We start from the raw sequence: 22,834 nt of genomic DNA, 5'->3' as shown, positions 1-22,834 counted from the left end.
GCCTTTATAGTCCACCCTGTTACGGGTGACGTTTGACGAAACCAAAGTACATAACTCCTTATGTAGGGATCCATGGTGACTTCAGGTCTAAGGACTAATAGTCATACTAATAGCCACATGAGAAAGTATATGACACTCATATAACGATCCATGATACTTTCTCATGGCGGGTCATTCAGTATACATTCTCCAATGTATACCCATGTGTCAGCTTGATATCTCTATATCCATGACTTGTGAGATCAAGTCATCGAGCTGACCTACATGCTAGTCTTATTGCATTAACATTGTCCATGAATGTTAATACTCGACTAGGAATGATTTAGAGTAGTGTTCCCTATATCATCTCACTATCGATTCAACCAATCGATTGATATAGGTAAGAACGCTCTACTCAGGGACGTTATTATACTTAGTTTATTTGGCACTAATACAAGTAAGTATAATAACCAAAATCAAATGCCTTTATTAATATACAAGAATATGATACAATGAGTCCATACAATCATCAAATGATTGGCTCTAGGGCTCTAACTAACAGTCCAATCGACTGGCAAGCAGAAAATTATGTAGATCTTGAAATTAGCTTCGTTTCTCATCTGAGATCACCTTATTCTGATATCCTAGTCAAAAGTTATGGCCTTCGGAAGTTTACTACGTCCGAACTTCCTAGTTCCATGCCAACTCCCTATTGGACTTACGACCGCTAAGAGTTTCGTCAACTTTTGACCCATCTGGACTTTTTCTTTGCCAACTTCTCGTTGGACTTCTGATCACTAAGTGCGGTCCTCCTTGACCCACTTAGATATATTGTCTCGTGCCAAGTGTCCTATCCTCCATGACCCACTTGGACTTCCTTCCACCAGATGTCCGATCACCCTTGACTCATTTGGATTTCCTTGTGCCAAGTATCCGGTCAATCCTTTGACCTACTTCTCAATACCAGGTGTCCGGTCAACCTTTGACCCATCTGGATTTCCACGTGTCTGGCTTCACTCACCATGTCTTTCAATCTGCCTGGCTTCACTCACCAGGACTTTCACCTAGCTTCACTCACTAGGATTTTCATACTGCCTAGCTTCACTCACTAGGTCTTTCACCTGGCTTCACTCACCAGAATTTTTCTTCTACCCGGCTTCACTCACCAAGACTTCTCCTTTGCCTAGCTTCACTCACTAGGTCTTCTTCTCTGTCCAGTTTCACTCACTAGGTTTTTCACCTGGCTTCACTCACCAGGATCTCCCAACTGCCTGACTTTACTCACCAGGACTTCCCATCTGTCTGGCTTCACTCACCAGGACTTCCCAGTCAAGTATCCGATCAACCTTGACCTACTTGACTTTTCTTCACACCTAATTGGTCAACCTTGATCAGAGGAGAATTGTACCAACAATCTCCCCAAATGAACGATTGCACCTGCAATCTTCATGTATTGTCAACATCAAAACTCAAATATCAAGACTCAAGCTTGAGCCACTGTGAATTGATCGGAGAATCGATCCAGCAAGCTTCTGCTTACGAGAACATCCCTCTCAATCGATCACCCGATCGATTGAGGCACTCCAATCGATTGGGTGATCGATTGGAGCACTGAAAACTTGAAATTCAATTTCAGTGAATTTCAGTAACTCCTAAAAAATTTTACAAAATTCTAAAAATCGTGGAAATTTGTATAAATATTACTTAGGGTATATACTATCAAGGAAAAATAGTTTTCTATGAAAATATTTCCTATTTTCAAAGATTGACACAAACTTGAAAACTTGTAAAAACTTTAGTGTTTTCTTCTAGTTTGTATTTAACTTTTCAATGATGATTACTATCGAAAGATAGTCTTCACCAAGGTTTTCTAAAAGCATTTTAAAATCATTTTCAAAATCAATATCCAACCATGTTCTTTGGGCTCAATGCACATGACTTGTACATTAGTTTTCCCAATGATTGGAATGCACATAACTATGTGTTTTGACAAAACCAAAACTCAACTAGATACACTAAATCAACATCTTGAGTTTTGTTTATCATCCTAACATCTCACTTGTATTTAATGTGTACTAAAACACATACAAGTCACCTTATAGTTCTTTGTGAGATGTAAAGTTTAGTTTTGCCCTAAACTAGGGATCATGCATATCTATCTAGACATTTTTGGATTATGAACATTCACCTAGGATGTTACTTGTTAGTTGATTCCATTTGTCCTTAATTGCAAGGAATTAAAAATAATGTATGATGATTTATGGCATACATCAAAATGAATAATTTTCAAAAGAAAATTTGCTATAACTACATGATGTATGTATGACATGACATGATATTTTTGTTTATTTTTCATAATAAGGCATGAATGCAAAAAATGATGTCATGGTATGTGATGGGCAAACAAAGCATGACAATTAGCTTAAATAAAATATCTAGATTTTCTATCTAAGTGTCCTTAAATCCTTAGCTAAACCTAAGAATAATCCTAGATTGCCCATATCTTCTTGAGAAAATGCCAAAACCCAACTTGACATTTCTTTTACTTTTAATTTATTATGCCAATTAAAATCATACATAATTCCTCAAAGTTTGGCACACTTTACTCTTCCAAAGAGTAAACAAATAATCTATTTCATTTTCAAAGGTTAATAAAAACCTTGAAAATGCTCTCCGAGTGTCAACATCATCAAGATTGGATTAACTATCCTTCCAATTTGAGTTGACATTTTATAACCCATCTAAGGGGTAGAGAAAATGCTCTTAGGAATCCAAAATCTATTGATGCTCCTTGAATGTTCTAAGTACTCACTGGGGATAACTTTCTTAGATACCTTCCTAGTGACCTTGTTAGGCTTCTTAGAAGCCTTGGTCACTTCCTCTAGGTTAATTCTAGGGATTGTTTCCCTTATGACATTCTTGGTGACTTTCTTAGACTTCTTAGAAGTCTTAGTCACATTCGTCGTTGCAAAGATACTCCTAGGGATAACTTCCCCTGTATTTTTGATTTGACCTCTAGACCTAAGGTTGGTTCCATAGCTATATGGAACCCTATGATAAGAAGGCACATCCTTCTTGGTCTTAGATTTGTATCCCAAACCTTTACGGTCATTGGATGACTTTGTACTCCTAGCCCTAGGTTTTGATTCTTGGACCCTTGTGTTTCATTTGTGATTCTTCTAAGGGTCCTTTTCAATTTATCAAGTCTTGACCTCAAGACTTGATTTTTTCTCCATAACACCTCAACCTTAGATTTTTCACTAACACCTTGATTTTTCTTTTTCTTAGGCAAATACCTAGAATCCTTAGAGTTATTGCCTAAATTATTTTCTACCCTACTAACCTTAGGTTGAGTGGTTTTAGCATGATAGGCTACATAATTTTCCTTAATTCTATCATGCTTCCTATTTTTATGGTAAATGACATTAAAATGATAAAAACTTGAACTAGCATGCTTTTTACCATAATTCAAGGGGATAGACTCAATAAATGATATATCGGATTTTACTTTTGAAGCTCCCCCTTGACTTGTGCTTCCTCCCTTAGCTTTGACCGCTTTCTTCCCCTTCGGACATTGACTCCGATAATGTCCTTTTTGATTGCACAAAAAGCACACTATGTGCTCCTTGCTCTTCTTAGTTGTGGGGACGATCTCTTTGGGCTTCTCTTTATCCTTAGGTGTCACTTGACCCTTCTTCTTGACCAATTTAGGACACTTGCTCTTGTAGTGTCCATATTCCCTACACTCAAAACATATAATATAATTTTTATTTTTAATTGAAATAATTATACCTTCATGTGTAGGGATGACATCTTCTCCTTTTAATCCGGATGTAGAGGCTTTCTCTTGATCCGACAATGATGATCCTCCAATTGATTTGACTTGACTTTTAGAGGTGGAAACTTTTTCATCTTCATCCCTTCTTGATCCGGAGATGGAGGCTTTTTCTTCTTCTTCATCCTCTTGTACATGAAACAAGGAATATTCTCCCTCCTTGCCATTCTCATTGCACTCCATTGAGGATGAAGTTTCTTCTTCTTCCGATGTTGAGTATCTCTCAACCTCGTGTCCTCCTTCTTTTGGTCTTGCTCCAATGAGTTGTCCTCTTTGGATTTCTCTTGGTTTGGCGTAGTGGAGAGTTCTTCATGAAGCTTGGCCAATTTGCTCTACAATTCTTTTGCATCTTCAAATTCTCTAATTTTTCATAGAATTGTGCTAGGCAATAAACTAACCAATAATTTGGTTATCTTGCCATTCGCCTCGCACCTTTGGACTTGCTCTTGGCTCCACTTGCTCCTCTTGAGAGATTACCCTTAGAATTTGTTGGAGCTTCAAAACCTTCCATTAGAGTAAACCATTGCTCTATCTCCGCCATCAAGAAATTTTTTATCCTTGATTTCCAAAGATCGAAGCTTATTGAAGTGAATGATGGAGGCACCCTTGTGTCGAATCTGAATCCATCTCCGAATTCCATTTGAAGTTGAGCTCTTAATAAAATCTTTGGCTTGATGGAATTTGCTTCAACTTCTTTACCCTCTAGCTTTGTTGCCCCTTCCGGCGATGATTCCAGTAAAAAGCGACCTTGTTCTAATACCACTTGTTAGTGTCGATATGTAGCAAGAGGGGGGTGAATAACTCGTCGCGCTCGTCGTTGCTTGCTTCTTGGTGATGATACGCAGCGGAAAGAACAAGAAACACAAATACAACGCTAACACTAGGATTTACTTGGTTTCCACCTCAAGAAGAGGTGACTAATCCAAGGATCCACACGCGACACACACTCCACTAGTAAAAACACTCTTTTACGGTAACTACCGAAGGCGGAGAAGTCTTGTACAAACTCACCTAACAACAACAAGAAAAGAAGAAGCAAATACAAGTAAATCTTACAAGATTTTATACAATGAACCCTAGCTAGCTTCTCCTTCTTGTTTGGAACGCCTCTTGACCTTGGAAGTGCAAAAACACCTTGCTCCGAGAAGCTTCAAGAACTGGCGGTGAGCTATGGAAATGTCACAATGAAGTATCAAGAAGGATCGGGCAAAGTGGTGCTGAAGAAAATGCTCGCAACGGCTTTATCCAGCGCCAACGGTCAGATCCCAATTGATTGAATTGCTCTCAATCAATTGGGGAGGCTTTGGATCGATCGGTTGATCGATCCAGAGCGCCTCTATGCTCTTGAAAATTCCTTGAATCGATTGCCCAATCGATTCAACATGTCTCGCACGATTTCCAGGGCTATCGTGCGATTTTCCAACCTCCCAATCGATTGACCGATCGATTAGAGATTTCAATCGATCAACTGATCAATTCAGAAGCTCACTGTTCGCTTAGAAACTCTCTCAATCGATTGACCAATCGATTGGGGAAGTTTTGATCGATTACTTAATCGATCCAGACCCTTTTTGCATAAAATCACATCAACCAATCGATTGAACCCCCCAATCGATTGTCCAATCGATTAGCAATCAGAAAATTGTGTAGATATTGAAATTAGCTTCGTTTCGCATTTGAAATCACCTCATTCCGATATCCGAGTTAAAAGTTATGACCTTAGAAAGTTTACTACGTCCGAACTTCCTAGTTCCATGTCAACTTCCTATTGGACTTAGGACCGCTAAGAGTTTCGTCAACTTTTGACCCATCTAGACTTTCTCTTTGCCAACTTCTCGTTGGACTTCTGATCACTAAGTACGGTTCTCCTTGACCCACTTAGATATATCGTCTTGTGCCAAGTGTCCTGTCTTCCATGACCCACTTGGACTTCCTTCCACCAGATGTCCGATCACCCTTGACTCATCTGGATTTTCTTGTGCCAAGTATCCGGTCAATCCTTTGACCTACTTCTCAATACCAGGTGTCCGGTCAACCTTTGACCCATCTGGATTTTCACGTGCCTGACTTCACTCACCAGGTCTTTCAATCTGCCTGGCTTCACTCACTAGGACCTTCACCTAACTTCACTCACTAGGATTTTCATACTGCCTAGCTTCACTCACTAGGTCTTTCACCTGGCTTCACTCACCAGGATTTTTCTTTCTGCCTGGCTTCACTCACTAGGACTTCTCCTTTGCCTAGTTTCACTCACTAGGTCTTCTCCTCTGCCTAGCTTCACTCACTAGATCTTTCATCTGGTTTCACTCACCAGGATCTCTCAACTGCCTGGCTTTACTCACCAGGACTTCCCATCTGTCTGGCTTCACTCACCAGAACTTCCCAGTCAAGTATCTGGTCAACCTTGACCTACTTGACTCTTCTTCACACCTAACTGGTCAACCTTGACGAGAGGAGAATTGTACCAATAATCTCCCCAAATGAATGATTGCACCTACAATATCCATGTATTGTCAAACATCGAAACCCAAACATCAAGACTCAAGCTTGAGCCGAATCAAGCATAGTCAACCAGGTCAACCTTGATCTAGAGAATATTGCACCAACAACGTCATACGGAGACTGCCTCGATCCTGATCCGCTTTCTCCGTGATGCGGACCGCAACCAGAATTAGCCCGCGCCTTCCTTCCAAGCGGAGTGAAACCTCGGCGCCTGCTGCCCAAACAGCGGTCTTTCCCCATACGTCCCTATCGTCCGATTAGACAGCTTCCCTGTCCGAGTTGCCACAAGGAACTATCTGCGCGCCATCGTTTACATTCATACTGTCTCCACTGCTGAAAGCTCAGAAGTCTCGCATCCGACCGGTGTCAACGTTTAAGTAGGCTAGCAGAGAAACTTCATCCCCGTCCACTCCGAGTGGCTGATGCCACATAACAACAATCATCCATCTACCTACGGACAAGTGACGTGACTCTGATAGCGCAGAATCTCGAGCCCCCAAGCACCAAATAATTATCCAGGGGTTACTCGCACAGATATGGACCGATGCTGGCCCAAGCGGCGGTCATGCCTCTAGGGGCGCTCACCGATAGTCATACCCAGATGCCCACTGGGGTAAGTATTTTACTTGTATGTTCCTATTTATCGTCGCTTGGCCCTAATAAATTCCTACTTCCTCGTAGTATTGGGTAAAAAACCTAGCAATGTGCCAAAGGCTTGCCTTTTTGGAGCAAGAAGTAAACATCCGCGCGCCCCGAGCGACCAAGCAGCGGCTTCTATGGTGCAGTTGGAGCAAATGAGTGTTGAGATAGCTCAATTAAGAGCCGATCTGAGTAAGAGTTCCGCTCAGCTGGAGGCGGAGAAGAGCAAAGGCACCGAGCAAGCTGCACAATTGGCTCAGCTTGATAAACAAGCCAATTCCTTCGAGTCCAAGCTCAACTTGGCCAACACCAGGAAGCTCCGGGCCATTGAGGTCCTGGAGATAAAAAAAATAAGGAGTTTTGGGTGCTGGCTCAAAACCTGAAGGATGTGGAGGCCTTGCTAAACGCCGAGCAGGAGATAAGGTTAGTCGAACGCTCCGCCACGAAGACCCAACTCAACTCCAAAGATGAGGAACTAGCTTAGTTAAAGAAAGAGTTGAAAGCCTCCCGAGCGGCCCTAGCGACGTATCAGGAGACCAAGCCTAGTAGATTTGAGCTCATGAGGTGGGCTTACATCCGCTCGAACCTCTTTAATGATAAGGTTGCCAATCGGGCACTCCGTTTATTCAACTTTGGCATCGACGGTCCGCTCGATCAACTGAACGAGGGCAGCTACATTCCGACCGCCCTGACAAATAAGGTCATCAGCCAGAATAAGCTGACCGAGTCACTGCCCGATGATGTCTTGGATTATCTTGAGTGAGCCTCCTCCCGTGTATCCCGCCTCCTTTCTGTGCTATATTTGGACTTGTAAAAGTTATGCCAAGTATTAATGAATGGTCACCCATTTGGCGTACTTTTTTATTTAATATTAATCCTTCGTTCTATGCCCTTCAGCTTTTCCTTTTCATATTTTCTGCTTTGTTTCACTGTGTCATCGCTATATAAGTCTGCGAAGACAAGCCTTTTTTTATCAATCTCAAGTTTATAGCCGCCGCTCGACTGTTGATGTAGACGATGGTTTAAGATTCGCCACCCAACCATTTGAATGGTGGAGACAGGGGTTTAAAGTCGCTGCTCGACTACTGATGAATACAGGGGTTTAACGTTGCTACTCGACGGTTGGCTAAGACTGGGGTTTAACATAGTCGCTCGATGATTGGCGAAGACATGGGTTTAACGTCGCCGCTCGACACTTGATGAAGACTGGGGTTTATCGTCGCCGCTCGACGGTTGACGAAGATAGGGGTTTAACATTGTTGCTCGACGGTTGATGAAGACTGGGGTCTAATGTCGTCGCTCGACTGTTGGCGAAGATAGAGGCTTAACGTCGTCGCTCGAAGGTTGGCGAAGACAGGTTTAATGTCGCCGCTTGACGATTGATGAAAACTGGGGTTTAATATCGTTGCTCGACGATTGGCGAAGACTGAGGTTTAACGTCGTTGCCCAACGGTTAATGAAGATTGGATTTAACGTCGCTGCTTGAAGGTTGACGAAGATAGGGGTTTCATGTCACCGCTCGACGGTTGCCGAAGATTGGGGTTTAACGTCGCCGCTCGACTGTTGGTGAAGATAGGCATTTAACGTTGCCGCTCGACGGTTGGCGAAAACAGGGATTTAACGTCGCTGCTTGACAGTTGATAGGCACAAATATGAGTTTATAGTCGCCGCTCAACTTTTAACTTAATCGATCAACTCAAGAGTCTGGAAAATTGAGTTGTTATTCACGTCTGTCCTGCATCAGAAGGCATATACACAAGTACATCTATATTTACTCATGCACCTCACCCGGCTCTGTAGGGTTGTAGATGATTCGCTCTCCATGGCCGCTCGAGACGTCTTCCATCCTCGTCCTCTAAGTAGTAGGCTCCTGAACGGAGTTTCTGCACGATTTTATAAGGTCCTCCCCATGGTACCTCTAGCTTGGAGATGTCACAGACTGACTTGATTTTCTTTCATACCAAATCGTCAACCTGAAAAGACCTCAGGATCACCCTTCAGTTGTAGTTATGCCTCATCCACTGTTGGTAAGTCATTTGTCGAATGACAACTTTATCCTGCATTTCATCCACCAAGTCGAGCTCCAACAACCTCCGCTCAACATTTCCCTTATCGTAGAGCCGCACTCGGTCGGATTCTACTCTCACTTCCACGGGTACCACCGCTTCTCCTTCATACACCAGCTAGAATGGTATTGCACCGGTCACCTCTTTTGGAGTAGTACGAAGTACCCACAAGACACTCTGGAGCTTATTGACCCAGCAACCCCCGACGTGGTCGAGCCGAGCTCGTAAGCCTCTAAAGATCTCCCGGTTTATGACTTCTGCCAAGTCATTGCTTTGGGGGTAGGCTACTGAGGTGAAGACCTGCTGGATGTCATAGCCTTCACACCACTCCCTGAGTCTCTGACTCACAAACTGCCTCCCGTTATCAAAGACGAGCTGGTAGGGGATGCCGAACCGACACAAGATGTTCTGCCAGATGAATTTGATGACCATCTGTTCACTTATCTTTGCCAGTGGCTTGGTCTCCACCCACTTTGAGAAGTAGTTCACCGCGACGAGCAGGACCCTCCGCTGACCAGTAATCATGGGGAACGGTCCCACGATGTTCATGCCCGATTGTTCGAACGGGCAAGACACCGTGGATGTCTTCATCTCCTCGGCCGGTCGGTGCAGGATGTTGTGATACTTTTAGCAGGACAAGCATGTGGCTACTATTCAAGTGGCATCCTCTTGGAGAGTTGGTCAAAAATATCCGGCTAGGAGAATCTTTTGAGCCAGCGAACGACCGCCCGAGTGGCTTCCACAGGAGCCAAGATATACTTCTTGGAGTATGTACTTTATGTCCTCCGGACCCACACATTTGAGTAGCGGCCTTGAGAGAGACGTCTTATAAAGCTCGTCTCCGATCAAGGTGAATCATCCCGTCCTCTTCTTTAGTAGTCGAGCTGTCTCTTGGTTGGTTGACATGCTATCCGATCGGAGGAATTCAATCAGCGGCGTTCTCTAATTGCTTGGGAAGACCACTCCTTCCAACCGGTCGATGTGCACTACCAATGAAACATGTTCGATTGGCTGGCTAATCACGACCAGTGATAATGAGCTGGCTAATTTAGCTAGTTCATCCGCTATTTGATTGCCTGATCGGGAGACCTTCTGTATAGTGACCTCTTGAAAATTTGCCTTTAACCTCTCGAAAGCTTCTACATATAACTTGAGTCGGGAGCTGCTAATCTCGAACGTCCCAGATAGTTATTGGGCGGTTAACTGAGAGTTCAAGTGAATGAGAACCTTTGTGGCTCCGACATATTGCGCTGCTTGTAAGCCAGTTATCAAGGCTTCATACTTGGCTTCATTGTTGGTGGTCTGATAATCCAGCCGAATGGAAAGTTGCATCCGGTCTTCACGTGGTGAAATGAGCAGAATGTCGATCCTGCTTCCTTGTCGAGCGGATGAACCATTGACATATATTCTCCAGGTTGCTGCTGGTTCGACGTTCTGGACCTCTCTGATGAAATCAGCTAGGGCCTGAGCTTTGATCGCCATTCGAGGTTGATATTGAATATCAAACTCACTTAGTTCGATTGTCCATTTGATTAACCACCCGAACGCTTCTGGGTTAAGGAGAACTCTTCCCAGGATACTATTGGTCATGACGATGAACAGATGGGCAAGGAAGTACGGGCAGAGTCTTCGAGCGGCTAACACTAGCGTATAAGCCAATTTTTCAAGACAGGTGTAGCGAGACTCTGCATCTTCCAATATATAGCTTAGAAAATACAAGGGCTGCTATTCAGGACTGTTCTGCTTAACTAATGTCGAGCTGACCGCATACTTGGTGGCCGACAGATAGATCCAGAGCAGCTTCCCGGAGCTTGGCTTAGATAACATAGGCAAGGAATTAAGATACTCCTTGAGCTCTTCCAACGCCTAGTCGTACTTTGCGTTCCACTGGAATTTTATCGCTCGACGCAGCACCCTGAAGAATGGTAGGCTCCGACCGGATGACTTGGATATAAATCTGGACAATACGATGATTCGTCTAGTCAACCGTTGGACCTCCTTCAAGCTGCAGGGTGGGGGCATGCCTTGTAGCGCCTTCAGTTTACTCGGATTCACCTCGATACCCCGTTCGATGACGATATATCCGAGGAAGCGTCCAGTCTTAGCGTCAAAGAGACACTTGTTGGTGCAATCGACCTAGGTTTTGATGTGTGTGTCAAAGAGTTTAAGTTAGGCTTTCATATGTATTTGATATGTGTTTGAGTCATGCAGGACTTGGTGGAACACATAAGGACTTGGTGTGACCAAGTTCGGGAAGCTCATCCAAGGGCTCGGATCGTTGAGTCGGTGAAGGATGGTGTGGAAGACATCCGAGGGACCGCGCGGACGAGGAGCCGCGGGCTCGGAGCCGAAGGAAGTGGACTTCAAGGCAGCGTGAAGGATGGCACGGAGAGGAGCCGCGGGCTCGGGTGCATCTGAGAGACGAAGGCCGAGGAAGAGGACTTCAAAGGCGACTCCGGAAAGGATGAGAGGAGTGAATGTACTGGGACCAGTCGACTGGTCATGGGACCAGTCGACTGATCCAGCTTCACAGAATGCACAGAAGCATTCTGTGCTTGTCGACTAAGGGGACCAGTCGACTGGTCCTAAGACCAGTCGACTGGTACATGACCGTTGGCAGAAAACGGGCTCTAAAGAGAGCCGTTGGCGTTGCCTAACGGCTAGCACCAGTCGACTGGTGTCAGGGTTTGAGTTGATTGGTGATCAACTCTTTCCTCTTACTTAAGGGGAGCTTTGGGGCATTGAAGGGGTTACTGATACTCATTGTAAACCTTCTGATTCTGTGCCCAAAGCTCCCAAGACAATTCTCTTCCTCCTAATTCTAACTCCATCTTGTAAAGAGGAAGAGTGCTCTTGTGAGAGGTTTGCTCCACCGAGAAGGAGAAGCTTTAGCCGGAGATTGCCGGGGACTGATCCACCAAAGGATCAAGGGCTCGTCCACCTCAAGGACACGTCGTGGAGTAGGAGCAAGCAATCTCCGAACCACGTTACATCGAGCGTGTTAGCATTTGTATTCTCGTTTGTGTTTCATTGTTGTAGTTTCTATATTTCCGCGTGCGCAAACTAACGTATTGTATAGAAGAAATCGATTTGGGGGTGGCCTAGCTATCCAACCCCCCTTCAAGCCGGCCACTGATCCTCCAACAATTGGTATCAGAGCAAGGAAGCTCTTCAACGGACTAATCGCCAAGAAGAACAACATCATCAAATGGCCGGCTCAAACATTCATCTACCCAAATTCGAAGGAGACTTCTCTTGGTGGAAGAGGAGAATGGAGGTATTCTTTAATACCGATTTTGATATTATGCTAATCATGAGGAGTGGTTTTGAAGAGCCCAAGGATGAACACAATGAGACAATCGACATAACAAGATGGACCAAAAGGCAAAAAGAAGAGCATCTAGCAAATGCCAAGGCAATCCATCATCTACATAATGTTCTTCCCCAACAAGAAATAACAAGGGTTGGAAGCTACTCAAGCGCCAAGGAATTATGGGAAAAGCTAGTGGAGCTTCACGAAGGGACATCGGAAGCAAAATTGGCAAGAAGAGACCTCCTTCGAACTCAACTCAACAATATCAAACTTGAGAAAGGAGAAAAGGTATCAACTTTACATTCTAGAATTAAAGAAATTATTAATGGACTAACAAGTGTAGGTGAGACACTCTCAAATCGAGACATGATGACAAAAGCCCTAAATGCTTTCCCAAGAACCACAACTTGGAGCTCCATTGTAGATTCATACTACATATCAAAGGACCTAGAGAAATCCTCTCTAGATGAACTCTTCTCAACAATGGAGCTTCACGAAACAAGAGTTGAAGGATTAGATGGAGAAGCTCATAAATCAAGAGGAGTAGCCCTTGTGGCAAACAAGGGAAAGGGAAAGAAGAAGAAATCTTCATCACCATCATCTTCCGACTCCGAAGAATCAAGTGCCTCAATGGATAGCGATCAAGAGGCATATATGGTAAGGAAAATGAGAAAGGCATTTAAATCCTTTTCTTCTAACAAATCTCGTGCTAGGAAAAGTTCAAGAAGCAAAAGTAGGACAAGGAAGATCATTTGCTACAATTGCCAAGGAGAGGGACACATAAGAGATGATTGTCCTCTCTTGAAGAAGAAGGAAGGGAAGAAGAAGGAGGAGAAGAAGACAAAAGAAAAAGGGAAGAAGGCTCATAACCTAAAAGCAACATGGGATGATCCATCATCATCGGAGGAGGAAGAGGAGCACCATGTAGTCAATTTTGCTCTAATGGGAATTGATGATGTAGCCTCCACCTCATCCGAGCAAGAAGAAGGAAGGAGCTCAAGTGAAAATGAAGAGGGGAGCTCAAGTGAAGGGGGAGGTCAAACTTCGGATTCGGACTTCTCGGTAAGTGAGGTACATAATCTTCCTCCCCATATCTTAGTTAAAATTATTTCAAGCACAAATGATGACTTGTTCAAGGCAAAAAGGAAAAACAAGTCTTTGAAACATGACATTTGCATGCTTAAAGAAAAATTAGAATCCATGCCTATTAGGGATGATGATTTGCATGCTTCCTCTACAAGTTCAAATGATTCATGTTTAGAAGAGGAAAATAGGAAATTAAGGGAAAAGGTAGAATACCTTACCAATGCCCTTAGAAAATTTGAAATTGGCTCTAAAACCCTAAATATGATCATTGGGAGCCAAAGGGCAAGTTTTAAGAAAAATGGGATAGGATACAACGAACAAAATAATGAAAAGACCTACCATTGTTTACTTGCTAGGGGGCAATCAAAAACAAAGACCATAGATAGGAAATGGATCCCCAAAGAGTACTTGGTCAACCCAATTAGAAAGAATTTCTATTGGGTGCCAAAATCAATCCTCAAGGGTTAGAGGATTCTATGACAAGTCAACCATGGAAGTCAATAATTCAAAATTTTCCTATATGGTTGACTTGAGACCTTAAGGGGGAGGACTTAGCCTTGATAGAGATTTATGATCAAGAGGGCTAAATAGAGGTTACCTTTATCTCACAATGATTTGTATTATTTTCTAACCATGAATGTGAGATATTAGGATGAGACAAGTAATTCACTTATGCTTATGGCATTTTGATGAGTTATGAAGTGTATCAATGTTTAGTGATCATAGGCCAACTATGGGGAAAGCAAATGTTTAATTAATGGACATCTTGCCCATAGATCATAGTTGGACATTTCAAATGTTTTGAAAACAATTCTATGTTTTATTTACTGTGGTCTAGCTATTTTAAAACATATGATTGCAAAATTGAGTTTGAAATTGATACAAACTTGAATGTTTTCGATATTTTTGAAACTTGGTCAAAATTTTGAAAATAGGTTGACTTTTCATGAAAACATATTTTTCTTAGTTAAAGAACATTATAAGAAATATGTGTTCAAAATTTCATGATTTTTTGAATTTTCTAGAATTTTTTATGGATTTCTGAAGTTGGCTGCCGTAGGCTGAAATTTATGTTCAGTTTGTGCCAGTCGACTGGTGCAGAGACCAGTCGACTGGTACCAGCCTTTCAGCATTCTGTTGGTTTTTAAAATCAAATTTTTGGTTCAAATTTGGTTGGAACTGATACCATAGTATGTGTACGTGTCTGGTACAATATTTTTGATGGTGTCAAAGGGGGAGAAATGGGTAGGTTTAAGTTAGAAATCTACTTGGGTGCAAATCTTTGAAAATTAAGATTAAGAGCATGTGTTAAGGAGGAGCTTGGGTTTTATGCTTCATATTTACATATTGCTTGTACTTTTCAAAGTTGTTATTGGTGCCTAACTTAAACATATTGTCACACATCAAAAAGAGGGAGATTGTTGGTGCAATCAACCTAGGTTTTGATGTGTGTGTCAAAGAGTTTAAGTTAGGCTTTCATATGTATTTGATATGTGTTTGAGTTATGCAGGACTTGGTGAAACACATAAGGACTTGGTGTGACCAAGTTCGGGAAGCTCATCCAAGGGCTCGGATCGTTGAGTCGGTGAAGGATGGTGTGGAAGACATCCGAGGGACCGCGCGGACGAGGAGCAATGGAGTGGAGCCGAAGGAAGTGGACTTCAAGGCAGCATGAAGGATGGCACGGAGAGGAGCCGCGGGCTCGGGTGCATCTGAGGGACGAAGGCCGAGGAAGAGGACTTCAAAGGCGACTCCGGAAAGGATGAGAGGAGTGAATGTACTGGGACCAGTCGACTGATCCAGCTTCACAGAATGCACAGAAGCATTCTGTGCTTGTCGACTAAGGGGACCAGTCGACTGGTCCTAAGACCAGTCGACTGGTACATGACCGTTGGCAGAAAACGGGCTCTAAAGAGAGCCGTTGGCGTTGCCTAACGGCTAGCACCAGTCGACTGGTGCATGGACCAGTCGACTGGTGTCAGGGTTTGAGTTGATTGGTGATCAACTCTTTCCTCTTACTTAAGGGGAGCTTTGGGGCATTGAAGGGGTTACTGATACTCATTGTAAACCTTCTGATTCTGTGCCCAAAGCTCCCAAGACAATTCTCTTCCTCCTAATTCTAACTCCATCTTGTAAAGAGGAAGAGTGCTCTTGTGAGAGGTTTGCTCCACCGAGAAGGAGAAGCTTTAGCCGGAGATTGCCGGGGACTGATCCACCAAAGGATCAAGGGCTCGTCCACCTCAAGGACACGTCGTGGAGTAGGAGCAAGCAATCTCCGAACCACGTTACATCGAGCGTGTTAGCATTTGTATTCTCGTTTGTGTTTCATTGTTGTAGTTTCTATATTTCCGCGTGCGCAAACTAACGTATTGTATAGAAGAAATCGATTTGGGGGTGGCCTAGCTATCCAACCCCCCCTTCAAGCCGGCCACCGATCCTCCAACAACACTTGCTCGGGTTCAGCTTCATCCCGTATGTCCTTAAGGTTCAACATGTTTCTTTGATATCTGCACAGCAGCTCAAACTGACCTTATTAATATGTTGTCGACGTATACCTCTGAGTTGCGGTCGATCTGCTAACGAAATACTTTATTCATTAGCCTCTAGTAGATGGCACCAACGTTCTTCAGTCCGAACAGCATGATGTTGTAGTAGAACATTCCATCGGTCATGATAAAGCTAACCTTTTCCTGATCTTCTTTGGCTAGCGGCACTTGGTGGTAGCCTTGATACGCATCGAACATGCAGATCAGCTCGCAGCCCGTCGTAGAGTCCACCATCTGATCTATCCGGGGCAGCGGATAGAAATCCTTCGAGCACACTTATACAAGTCACAGAAGTCGATGCACACCCACCATTTGTTGCCTGGCTTGGAGACCAGCACGACATTAGCGAGCCACCTCGGGAACTAGACTTCCTGAATATGGCCGACTTATAGTAATTTCTCTATTCTACTAGGATGATTAGGTTCTGCTCCACGCTGAAGTCCCTTTTCCTCTGCTTTACGAGCCAGGGCTCCAGTTGGATATGAAGCTCGTGTTGGGTGGCGCTCGACGAGATTCCGAGGAGTTCGTGGGTTGACCAGGTGAACACGTCATGATTCTGCCTAAGGCAGGCAGACAACTCTACCTTTCTCTTGCTCTTCAGATCGGCTGCAATGAAGGTGGTCGCTTCCGAACGACTCGGGTGAATCTGGACCTCTTCCTTTTCTTCATAACCATTGTCGGGGTCTCAATGGTAGCGTTCACCTCCAAGCGTGGGTTTTTCTGAGCGATCCTTGCTTCTGATATGACCATCTCGACGTAGCATCGCCGAGCTGCCAATTGTTCACCTTTGACTTCTCCCACCTTGTCGTCCACCGGAAACTTAATCTTCTGGCAGTAGGTGGACACTATCGCTCAGAACTCGTTGAGGGTCGGTTGACCTAATATAACGTTGTACGCCGACGATGCATCTACCACAATAAAGTTAGTGGTCCTTGTCCTCTTCAAGGGCTCCTCGCCGAGTGAGATGGCCAACTTGGTCTGGCCGATCGGCAACATTTCGTTGCTCATGAAATCGTAGAGCGGGGTCGTCATCGTCAGCAGTTTGCTACAGTCGATTTGCAACTAATCGAATGTCTTCTTGTATATGATGTTCATCGATCTCCCTATATCAACAAAAGTTTGATGGATTGTATAATCGGTAATTACTGTTCGGATGATCAGTGCATCATTGTGAGAAATTTCCACTCCCTCTAAATCTCTAGGGCCGAAACTGATCTCGGGTCCTTCAGCTCTCTCCTTGCTGCAGCCTACAATGTGGATCTTGAGTCGTCGAACGTGCGACTTTCTTGCTCTGCTAGAATCTCCGTCGGTCGGTCCACCAGCGATCATTCCTATCTCTCCCCGAGCGGTGTTACTCCGGTTCTCTTCCTCCCGTGTCGACGGTTTGTTCCGCTCGACAAAGACTCGGGAGAGACTTTGATTACTCCCATGCTAAGGCCGATGGTGGCATGGTTCAGTTGTTGTCCTTTCTTCCTCCCTTTAGATGGTTGATTGGTGCCTTTTTCGCCGATTAGGTGATGGGGATTGACGACGATATCCTCGCGGGGCCGGCCTGCTAGCTGCCAGGTCGTAACAGTTCCAGGTATTGTGCGTCATCGACTAGTGAAAGGAGTAGAACATCGGCGTCCACAACTTGCCTTTTGCAGCCTTTGGATGAGCAGCCACCACATGCTGCACGATATGTGTCCTAGGCTCATGTGGCGGGGCTCCTCCTGATCGAGGCCCTTTGGGGGGTTGATGACTGCTCGGCTGCCGCCGTTCAGATGATCTAGCGAGATCGGCTGGCGTTTCCTTCTTCCTTGCTGCTTGGGCTTCTTCCACGTTGATGTATTCATTGACCTTCTTTTATAGGTGGCCAAAATCTCTCGGCAGCCTCCGAATGAGTGACCAGAAGAACTCTCCTTCGGTGAGCCCTTGGGTGAAGGCATTCACCAACACGTTCGAGGAGACTGCCGGGATGCCCATTGCCACTTAATTGAAGCACTAGATATAGACCCTCAATGCCTCTCGGGATCCTTGCTTTAGCGAGAATATATTCACACTCATCTTCTGGTGGCGACGACTGCTAACGAAGTAATACAGAAATGTCGTTCGGAAGTCTTAGAAGCTGTGAATCGAGCTGCTCGGCAGTCATTTGAACCAACATTGCATTGATCCAACTAGCATGGTGAGAAAGAATCAGCATTTCACCCTATCCGTTACTGGTGAAGTGTGGTCGTGTTATCAAACTTAGCCAAGTGGTCGTCAGGGTCGATCACTCCATTATATTCCCCGATCGTCAAAGCGGTGTAATGCTTCGACAGAGGGTCATTTAGAATCTCCTCCGAAAACTATTGATTGACTCACTCGGGCGAATCATCCTCTCTGGGTGCTTTCCTTTTCCTTGTGTCTCTAGCGGGAGCCTCATCCAAGGAAGATCCCCGATCTTTATCCGCTCGGCCCCTTTCTTCTGCTGGAGTCTATAATAGTGCTTAGTGGTATGAGACCAGTACATTAGGGACTTCCCCATAGGTGACGATCGACTTTTGTTCGGCTCCTGAGTGGAAATTTGTTTCGCTCAGTCTCCTCACTCAGCTTGACAACTTGTCGTTGAGGTTGCAGGCTTTTGTGCTTTGCGTTTGGACAATGCCTGTTGGTACTCGGCCAGCGCCTATTGTTGTTGTTACTCCACTATCTTTGCCACTCGGCCATGTATCAGCGTGTCGAGCTCCTCTTGCGTTAACGTCACCGTTGTGAATCGTCCAATATCTTCCATCTTCTCATTTGGATGCAGGTTACGATTCTCACAGATGACACCAAAATGATTTTGTCTGAAAGCGTGAAGCTAGAAAGCCGAGGATGTGGTGGCTGTGCTGACTGGATTAAGACCTCATTCCTCTTCGCAAAACAAACCAAACCAGGGAAGGAGTCTCTGGTGTTGACCCTCCGACGCTCAAGTTAGAAACAATTGTAGGAAGAGAAATAAAAAATAATAGAGATAGAGATCAATCTTGCCTTTATTTATACCTAACATACTCTTTTATATCTTTCTTAGTGACCTTCCATCTTCCCCTATTTAATGATATTAATTATCAATAGAAGACATTTTTATCTTGATTTTTTCGCATTCAATGATAGATGGAGTGTTCTTTTTATTTTCTCTTCCTCTTATTAAGTATTTGTCTTTTCTTCTTTTATTATTTTATCGGTTCATTATTAATATGTACAATGTTAATGTCATATCCCGAGCCGGACGAGTGACCCGCTCGACCACTCTCCTGCTGATCGGGTTGATCGAACACTGGCTCATCCAGATGATCGACTAGATAGTGATTCATCTGATCGGCTACTATAACCACTCCTCACTCAAGTCGACCTAGCTTAAGTCATGATATTGAACGCTTTGACTACATATACATATAAAATCTTCTAATTAATTAATTTACTGAAATATTGATGGTCAGATAGTAATCTTTAGCTTTCGATAGGGGAAAAAAATGAAAATGAAAATAAAATAAAATAGAAAAAAGGGGCGTTATAAAGTGAACGGACGGGATGTGAACTGTGAATGCCCGACGATGCGGATGCTTTACCGGATCGCGATGCACATCCTAAGTCCTAACCTCGTCCTCGGCCTAGGAATACACAAAAATGGAGAATCGCCGCCGCGCCACCGGAAATAAGCGGCGGAGACGTCGCCATTCGCCCGCCTCTGACGAACGCAGGTCTGGCCTCCGTGACTCACTTCTCCGGGCATCCCTCGACCGCACCAATAGAAATCAGCGGCGCCGGCCTCCCGCCTCTGACCGTACCAATCTAGCCGCGTCTCAATCCCTCGCCGCCGAGGACCTCTGGTCCGACTTGCCAGATTTGCTCCTCCTTTCCGTCCTCGACCGCCTCCCCTCCCTCCGCGACCTGTTCTTAGTTGCTTCCGTATGCCGATCGTGGCGCTCCGTCTTCCGCTCCTACTTCCCGTCCGCCTCGTATGGCCGTCCGCCTCTCCTTATTCTCCCATGTGTCGAACCCGAAGCTTACCAGTGGATCGAACCTCCTCGATGCCGCCTGAGGTCTCCTTCCGGACCCTTTTCCAGCGGTCGCTCTATGGTCCCTTCGGAGACCCTCTACCTGACCCTTCTTGGCTCTTCCTACGGTCAGCTCATCTTCGGCAACCGCGTTGGTGTTGTGGTGGCCGACGCATTCACCGGGGAGGAGCTCCGCCCGCCCATCCTCCCCGAGTCCCACCGCTTCTACTTCGGAGCCTTAACTGGTCCTCTTTCATCCCCAGGTTCCCATCTCCTTTTGTGCGACAAGCAGAGCCTATTCCTGTGGCAAGTTGGAAGCAGCAGCTGGAAAGAATGCTCCTTTGAACAGCATCATTTCTTCATAATTGGTGTCATGGCTTTCAAAGACAATATTTTTGTGTTGAGCAGTAGCGAAACACTATACTCTCTGCAGTTTTCCCCCTCTTTCGGCGTGAAAGAACTCACAGTGCCGTGGTGCGGGGAAAGCTCTAGCTGGGCAGTGGCTTTTGGATCCTGTAGCCGGATGGTTGAGTGCGACGGCAAGCTCATGCTGATACGCTTTGTTCCATTTGGGGATGAAATAGATTTGTGTTTTGCTGTGTACTCCTTGGACTTCTCGGGGCAGCCGACATGGTCGAAGGTGGATAATTTGGGAGATTGGGCATTGCTCGTTGATATGAAGAGTAACTTTTCAATATCTTGCGCCCATCCAGGCAGGTGGGGAGGAAGGAGCAACTGTATTTATCATGTTGACCGTTTGTTTGATCATTGGCATGAATTTCCATTGGATGCTCCGACTAGGAACATCGCCGAAGTAGAACATCCGTTTGACTTCCATAATCTTAGCTTAATGAACTGGCCTTCTCCAATTTGGGTTTATCCAAGCATGTTATATTGAGACCTTCCATAGGTATGTAACTATCTCCTAGTATTGCACTTAAGACTAGAAAAACTTTCTATTGTTCAAGTATTTTGTTATTCTTGGCGATTTTTAGCAAGTTTTGGGTTTCATCACAGGTTGTTGTGATAAATAGTTCAATAGTAAAAATGAGTATGTTATACTCTTGTATAATTATCAATATTCATCTTTATATTGCTTGTAAACCAATGTAAAATATTTTGTTGAGGCTTCTAAGTTAAACCCATTACCAAACAGCTGATTCAGCTTAAGTAAAATTCAACAATAGATGGCCTCATTTTCTCATCTTTTCTATCTGACTGGGAACCTTTGAAACTTTGCTTGGTTTCTGCTTAGAAAATCTTTGGATCTATAAACTATGTTAGGACTATTTGCTTTAGTAAATTCTTTTTAGGATAAGTTGAGCATATGGTGCACATGTTTCCATCGATTCCACCACGCATGGATAGTGATTCTTGGTTTTCACAAATTTCTTCTGCTATCTTAATTTTTAGAATATCAGATGATGGGCATACTGATCACTGAGTGTACTTGTGTCGAGGGAAGCCTGAAGGATTACAGCAGTTGGAAAACCTCTGGTGTCCATGCAGACGATGGAGTTTATAGTTCTTTGTAGTACGGACAATAATTTTTCTAGAGCACTCCACGCCCGCCCCAGAGCAGTTGGAAGGGAGATAAATCTGTGCCAATTAATACATGTTTTAGGGAGAGTTCGTTTTTTCTACTGGCTCAAAATGTTACCTATAGTCAGCACATTGTCATGCTCTTGTTGGACCATGTGGATGATATAGTTGCATGTTAATCCTTCCTCGTATCCAGTTTTATATCCTCGTTTGTATCTGTTGCTTGAATATTAAGTTCTTGGTTGGAAACTGAGTTCTGATAGGATATTTGACAGAGATCTAGTTTTTGCTTTTGCAAACCAAATAATTGGAAACAAGATACGGGCACGGATAAGTAGAAACAAAATTCTGAATAAAATTGACTGTCCAACTTATTGGACCAATCCATTCGATTCCCTACCAGATGAAACTTTGGCCGCAGATGGATATAAGCATTTGCCCGGACTTGCAGGCGCCAACATAAGATGTCGGCATGATCATCACTTACGGTTTAATTAGTAGCCATAACCTGCAACAAGCGAAAGTGTAAACATCACACCAAATCATAAGGGGAAACACTGATGCGTTCTTAGTTTTGTTGTGTTTGCAGTACCTGAGTTATCCCTAGGGTTTCCCACAGGCACAGGCACAGGCTCAGGCTCCTTGATGTCAACGACCACAACGTCTGAAGTGAGAAAAGTCTTAGCTACTGAAGCGGCACGCTCCAAGCAACACCTCACCACCTGTTTCATGGAGAAGAGCTTGTGGAGGTACGATAGGCACAATGACGAACAAGTTACAGGTAAGGATGTGAATGTAGAAGTAATCAAAACACACAAACCTTGGTGGGGTCGATTATACCCGCAGCCATCAAATCCTCGTATATGCCAGTGGCAGCATTATAACCGACTTTGTAGTTTTCGTTGCACAAAACCTAAGGCAATTACCAGACAATATTCTTGCATACTTGAATAACATTAAAAGAAAACATTTTATTGAACCGCGCATGTGATAGATCCGATACCTTCTCAGTGACCACACTTTCATTGAGGGACAATTTTTTCTATATATGTTTTCCCGAATGGTCAGATTTTCTGACCGACTGATAGCTAGAGGTTGCGAATCTATCATAGCTCGATAAGTACAAAGGCCAAATGAATTATCTCCAAGCAGCCTCAAGTTTGGCTGGACAGAAGTATCATATTCACAAGTTATGACTGGAGGGCGTCCTCTACGTGTTTGGCCTAAGTCTGATCCGCACGGAGCTTCCATCCAGCCTAGGTATGTTATTTCTCAGTCTAACCTTTGAATCTAATTGATTTCTCTTTTTCTTTTGCAGCTCGACT

At 44.2% G+C, this 22,834-nt stretch overlaps 1 protein-coding gene and 1 long non-coding RNA gene across 4 annotated transcripts; one reads left to right on the top strand and one right to left on the bottom strand.

Moving 5' to 3' along the window:
* The first annotated feature begins 19,497 nt into the window (after positions 1 to 19,497).
* On the top strand, positions 19,498 to 21,712 carry LOC122030304. 3 transcript variants are annotated; one of them, XM_042589492.1, is made up of 2 exons: positions 19,498 to 20,877; positions 21,433 to 21,712. In XM_042589492.1, the coding sequence occupies exon 1, from the start codon at positions 19,597 to 19,599 to the stop codon at positions 20,863 to 20,865; it is 1,269 nt and encodes a 422-aa protein (XP_042445426.1). In that variant the 5' UTR covers positions 19,498 to 19,596; the 3' UTR covers positions 20,866 to 20,877; positions 21,433 to 21,712. The 3 variants fall into 3 exon arrangements, with proteins under 3 accessions (XP_042445426.1, XP_042445427.1, XP_042445425.1); XM_042589493.1 differs by having other exon boundaries at positions 21,389 to 21,712; XM_042589491.1 differs by having other exon boundaries at positions 21,381 to 21,712.
* An 86-nt stretch (positions 21,713 to 21,798) lies between these two features.
* LOC122030305 lies at positions 21,799 to 22,541 on the bottom strand. Its single transcript, XR_006125387.1, has 4 exons — positions 22,513 to 22,541; positions 22,330 to 22,422; positions 22,102 to 22,231; positions 21,799 to 22,017 (listed from the first exon to the last, which is right to left on the bottom strand). It is a non-coding gene; the product is annotated as an uncharacterized LOC122030305 (long non-coding RNA).
* Positions 22,542 to 22,834: the final 293 nt, after the last annotated feature.

The sequence above is a fragment of the Zingiber officinale genome, chromosome 10B (genome assembly GCF_018446385.1).
Source record: "Zingiber officinale cultivar Zhangliang chromosome 10B, Zo_v1.1, whole genome shotgun sequence".
Lineage (NCBI taxonomy): Eukaryota > Viridiplantae > Streptophyta > Magnoliopsida > Zingiberales > Zingiberaceae > Zingiber > Zingiber officinale.
This window is presented reverse-complemented; position numbering and strand designations above follow the sequence as displayed.

Coding starts and splice junctions, on each gene's coding strand:
- LOC122030304 (XM_042589492.1), top strand. CDS start 19,597: ATGGAGAATCGCCGCCGCGCCACCGGAAATAAGCGGCGGAGACGTCGC.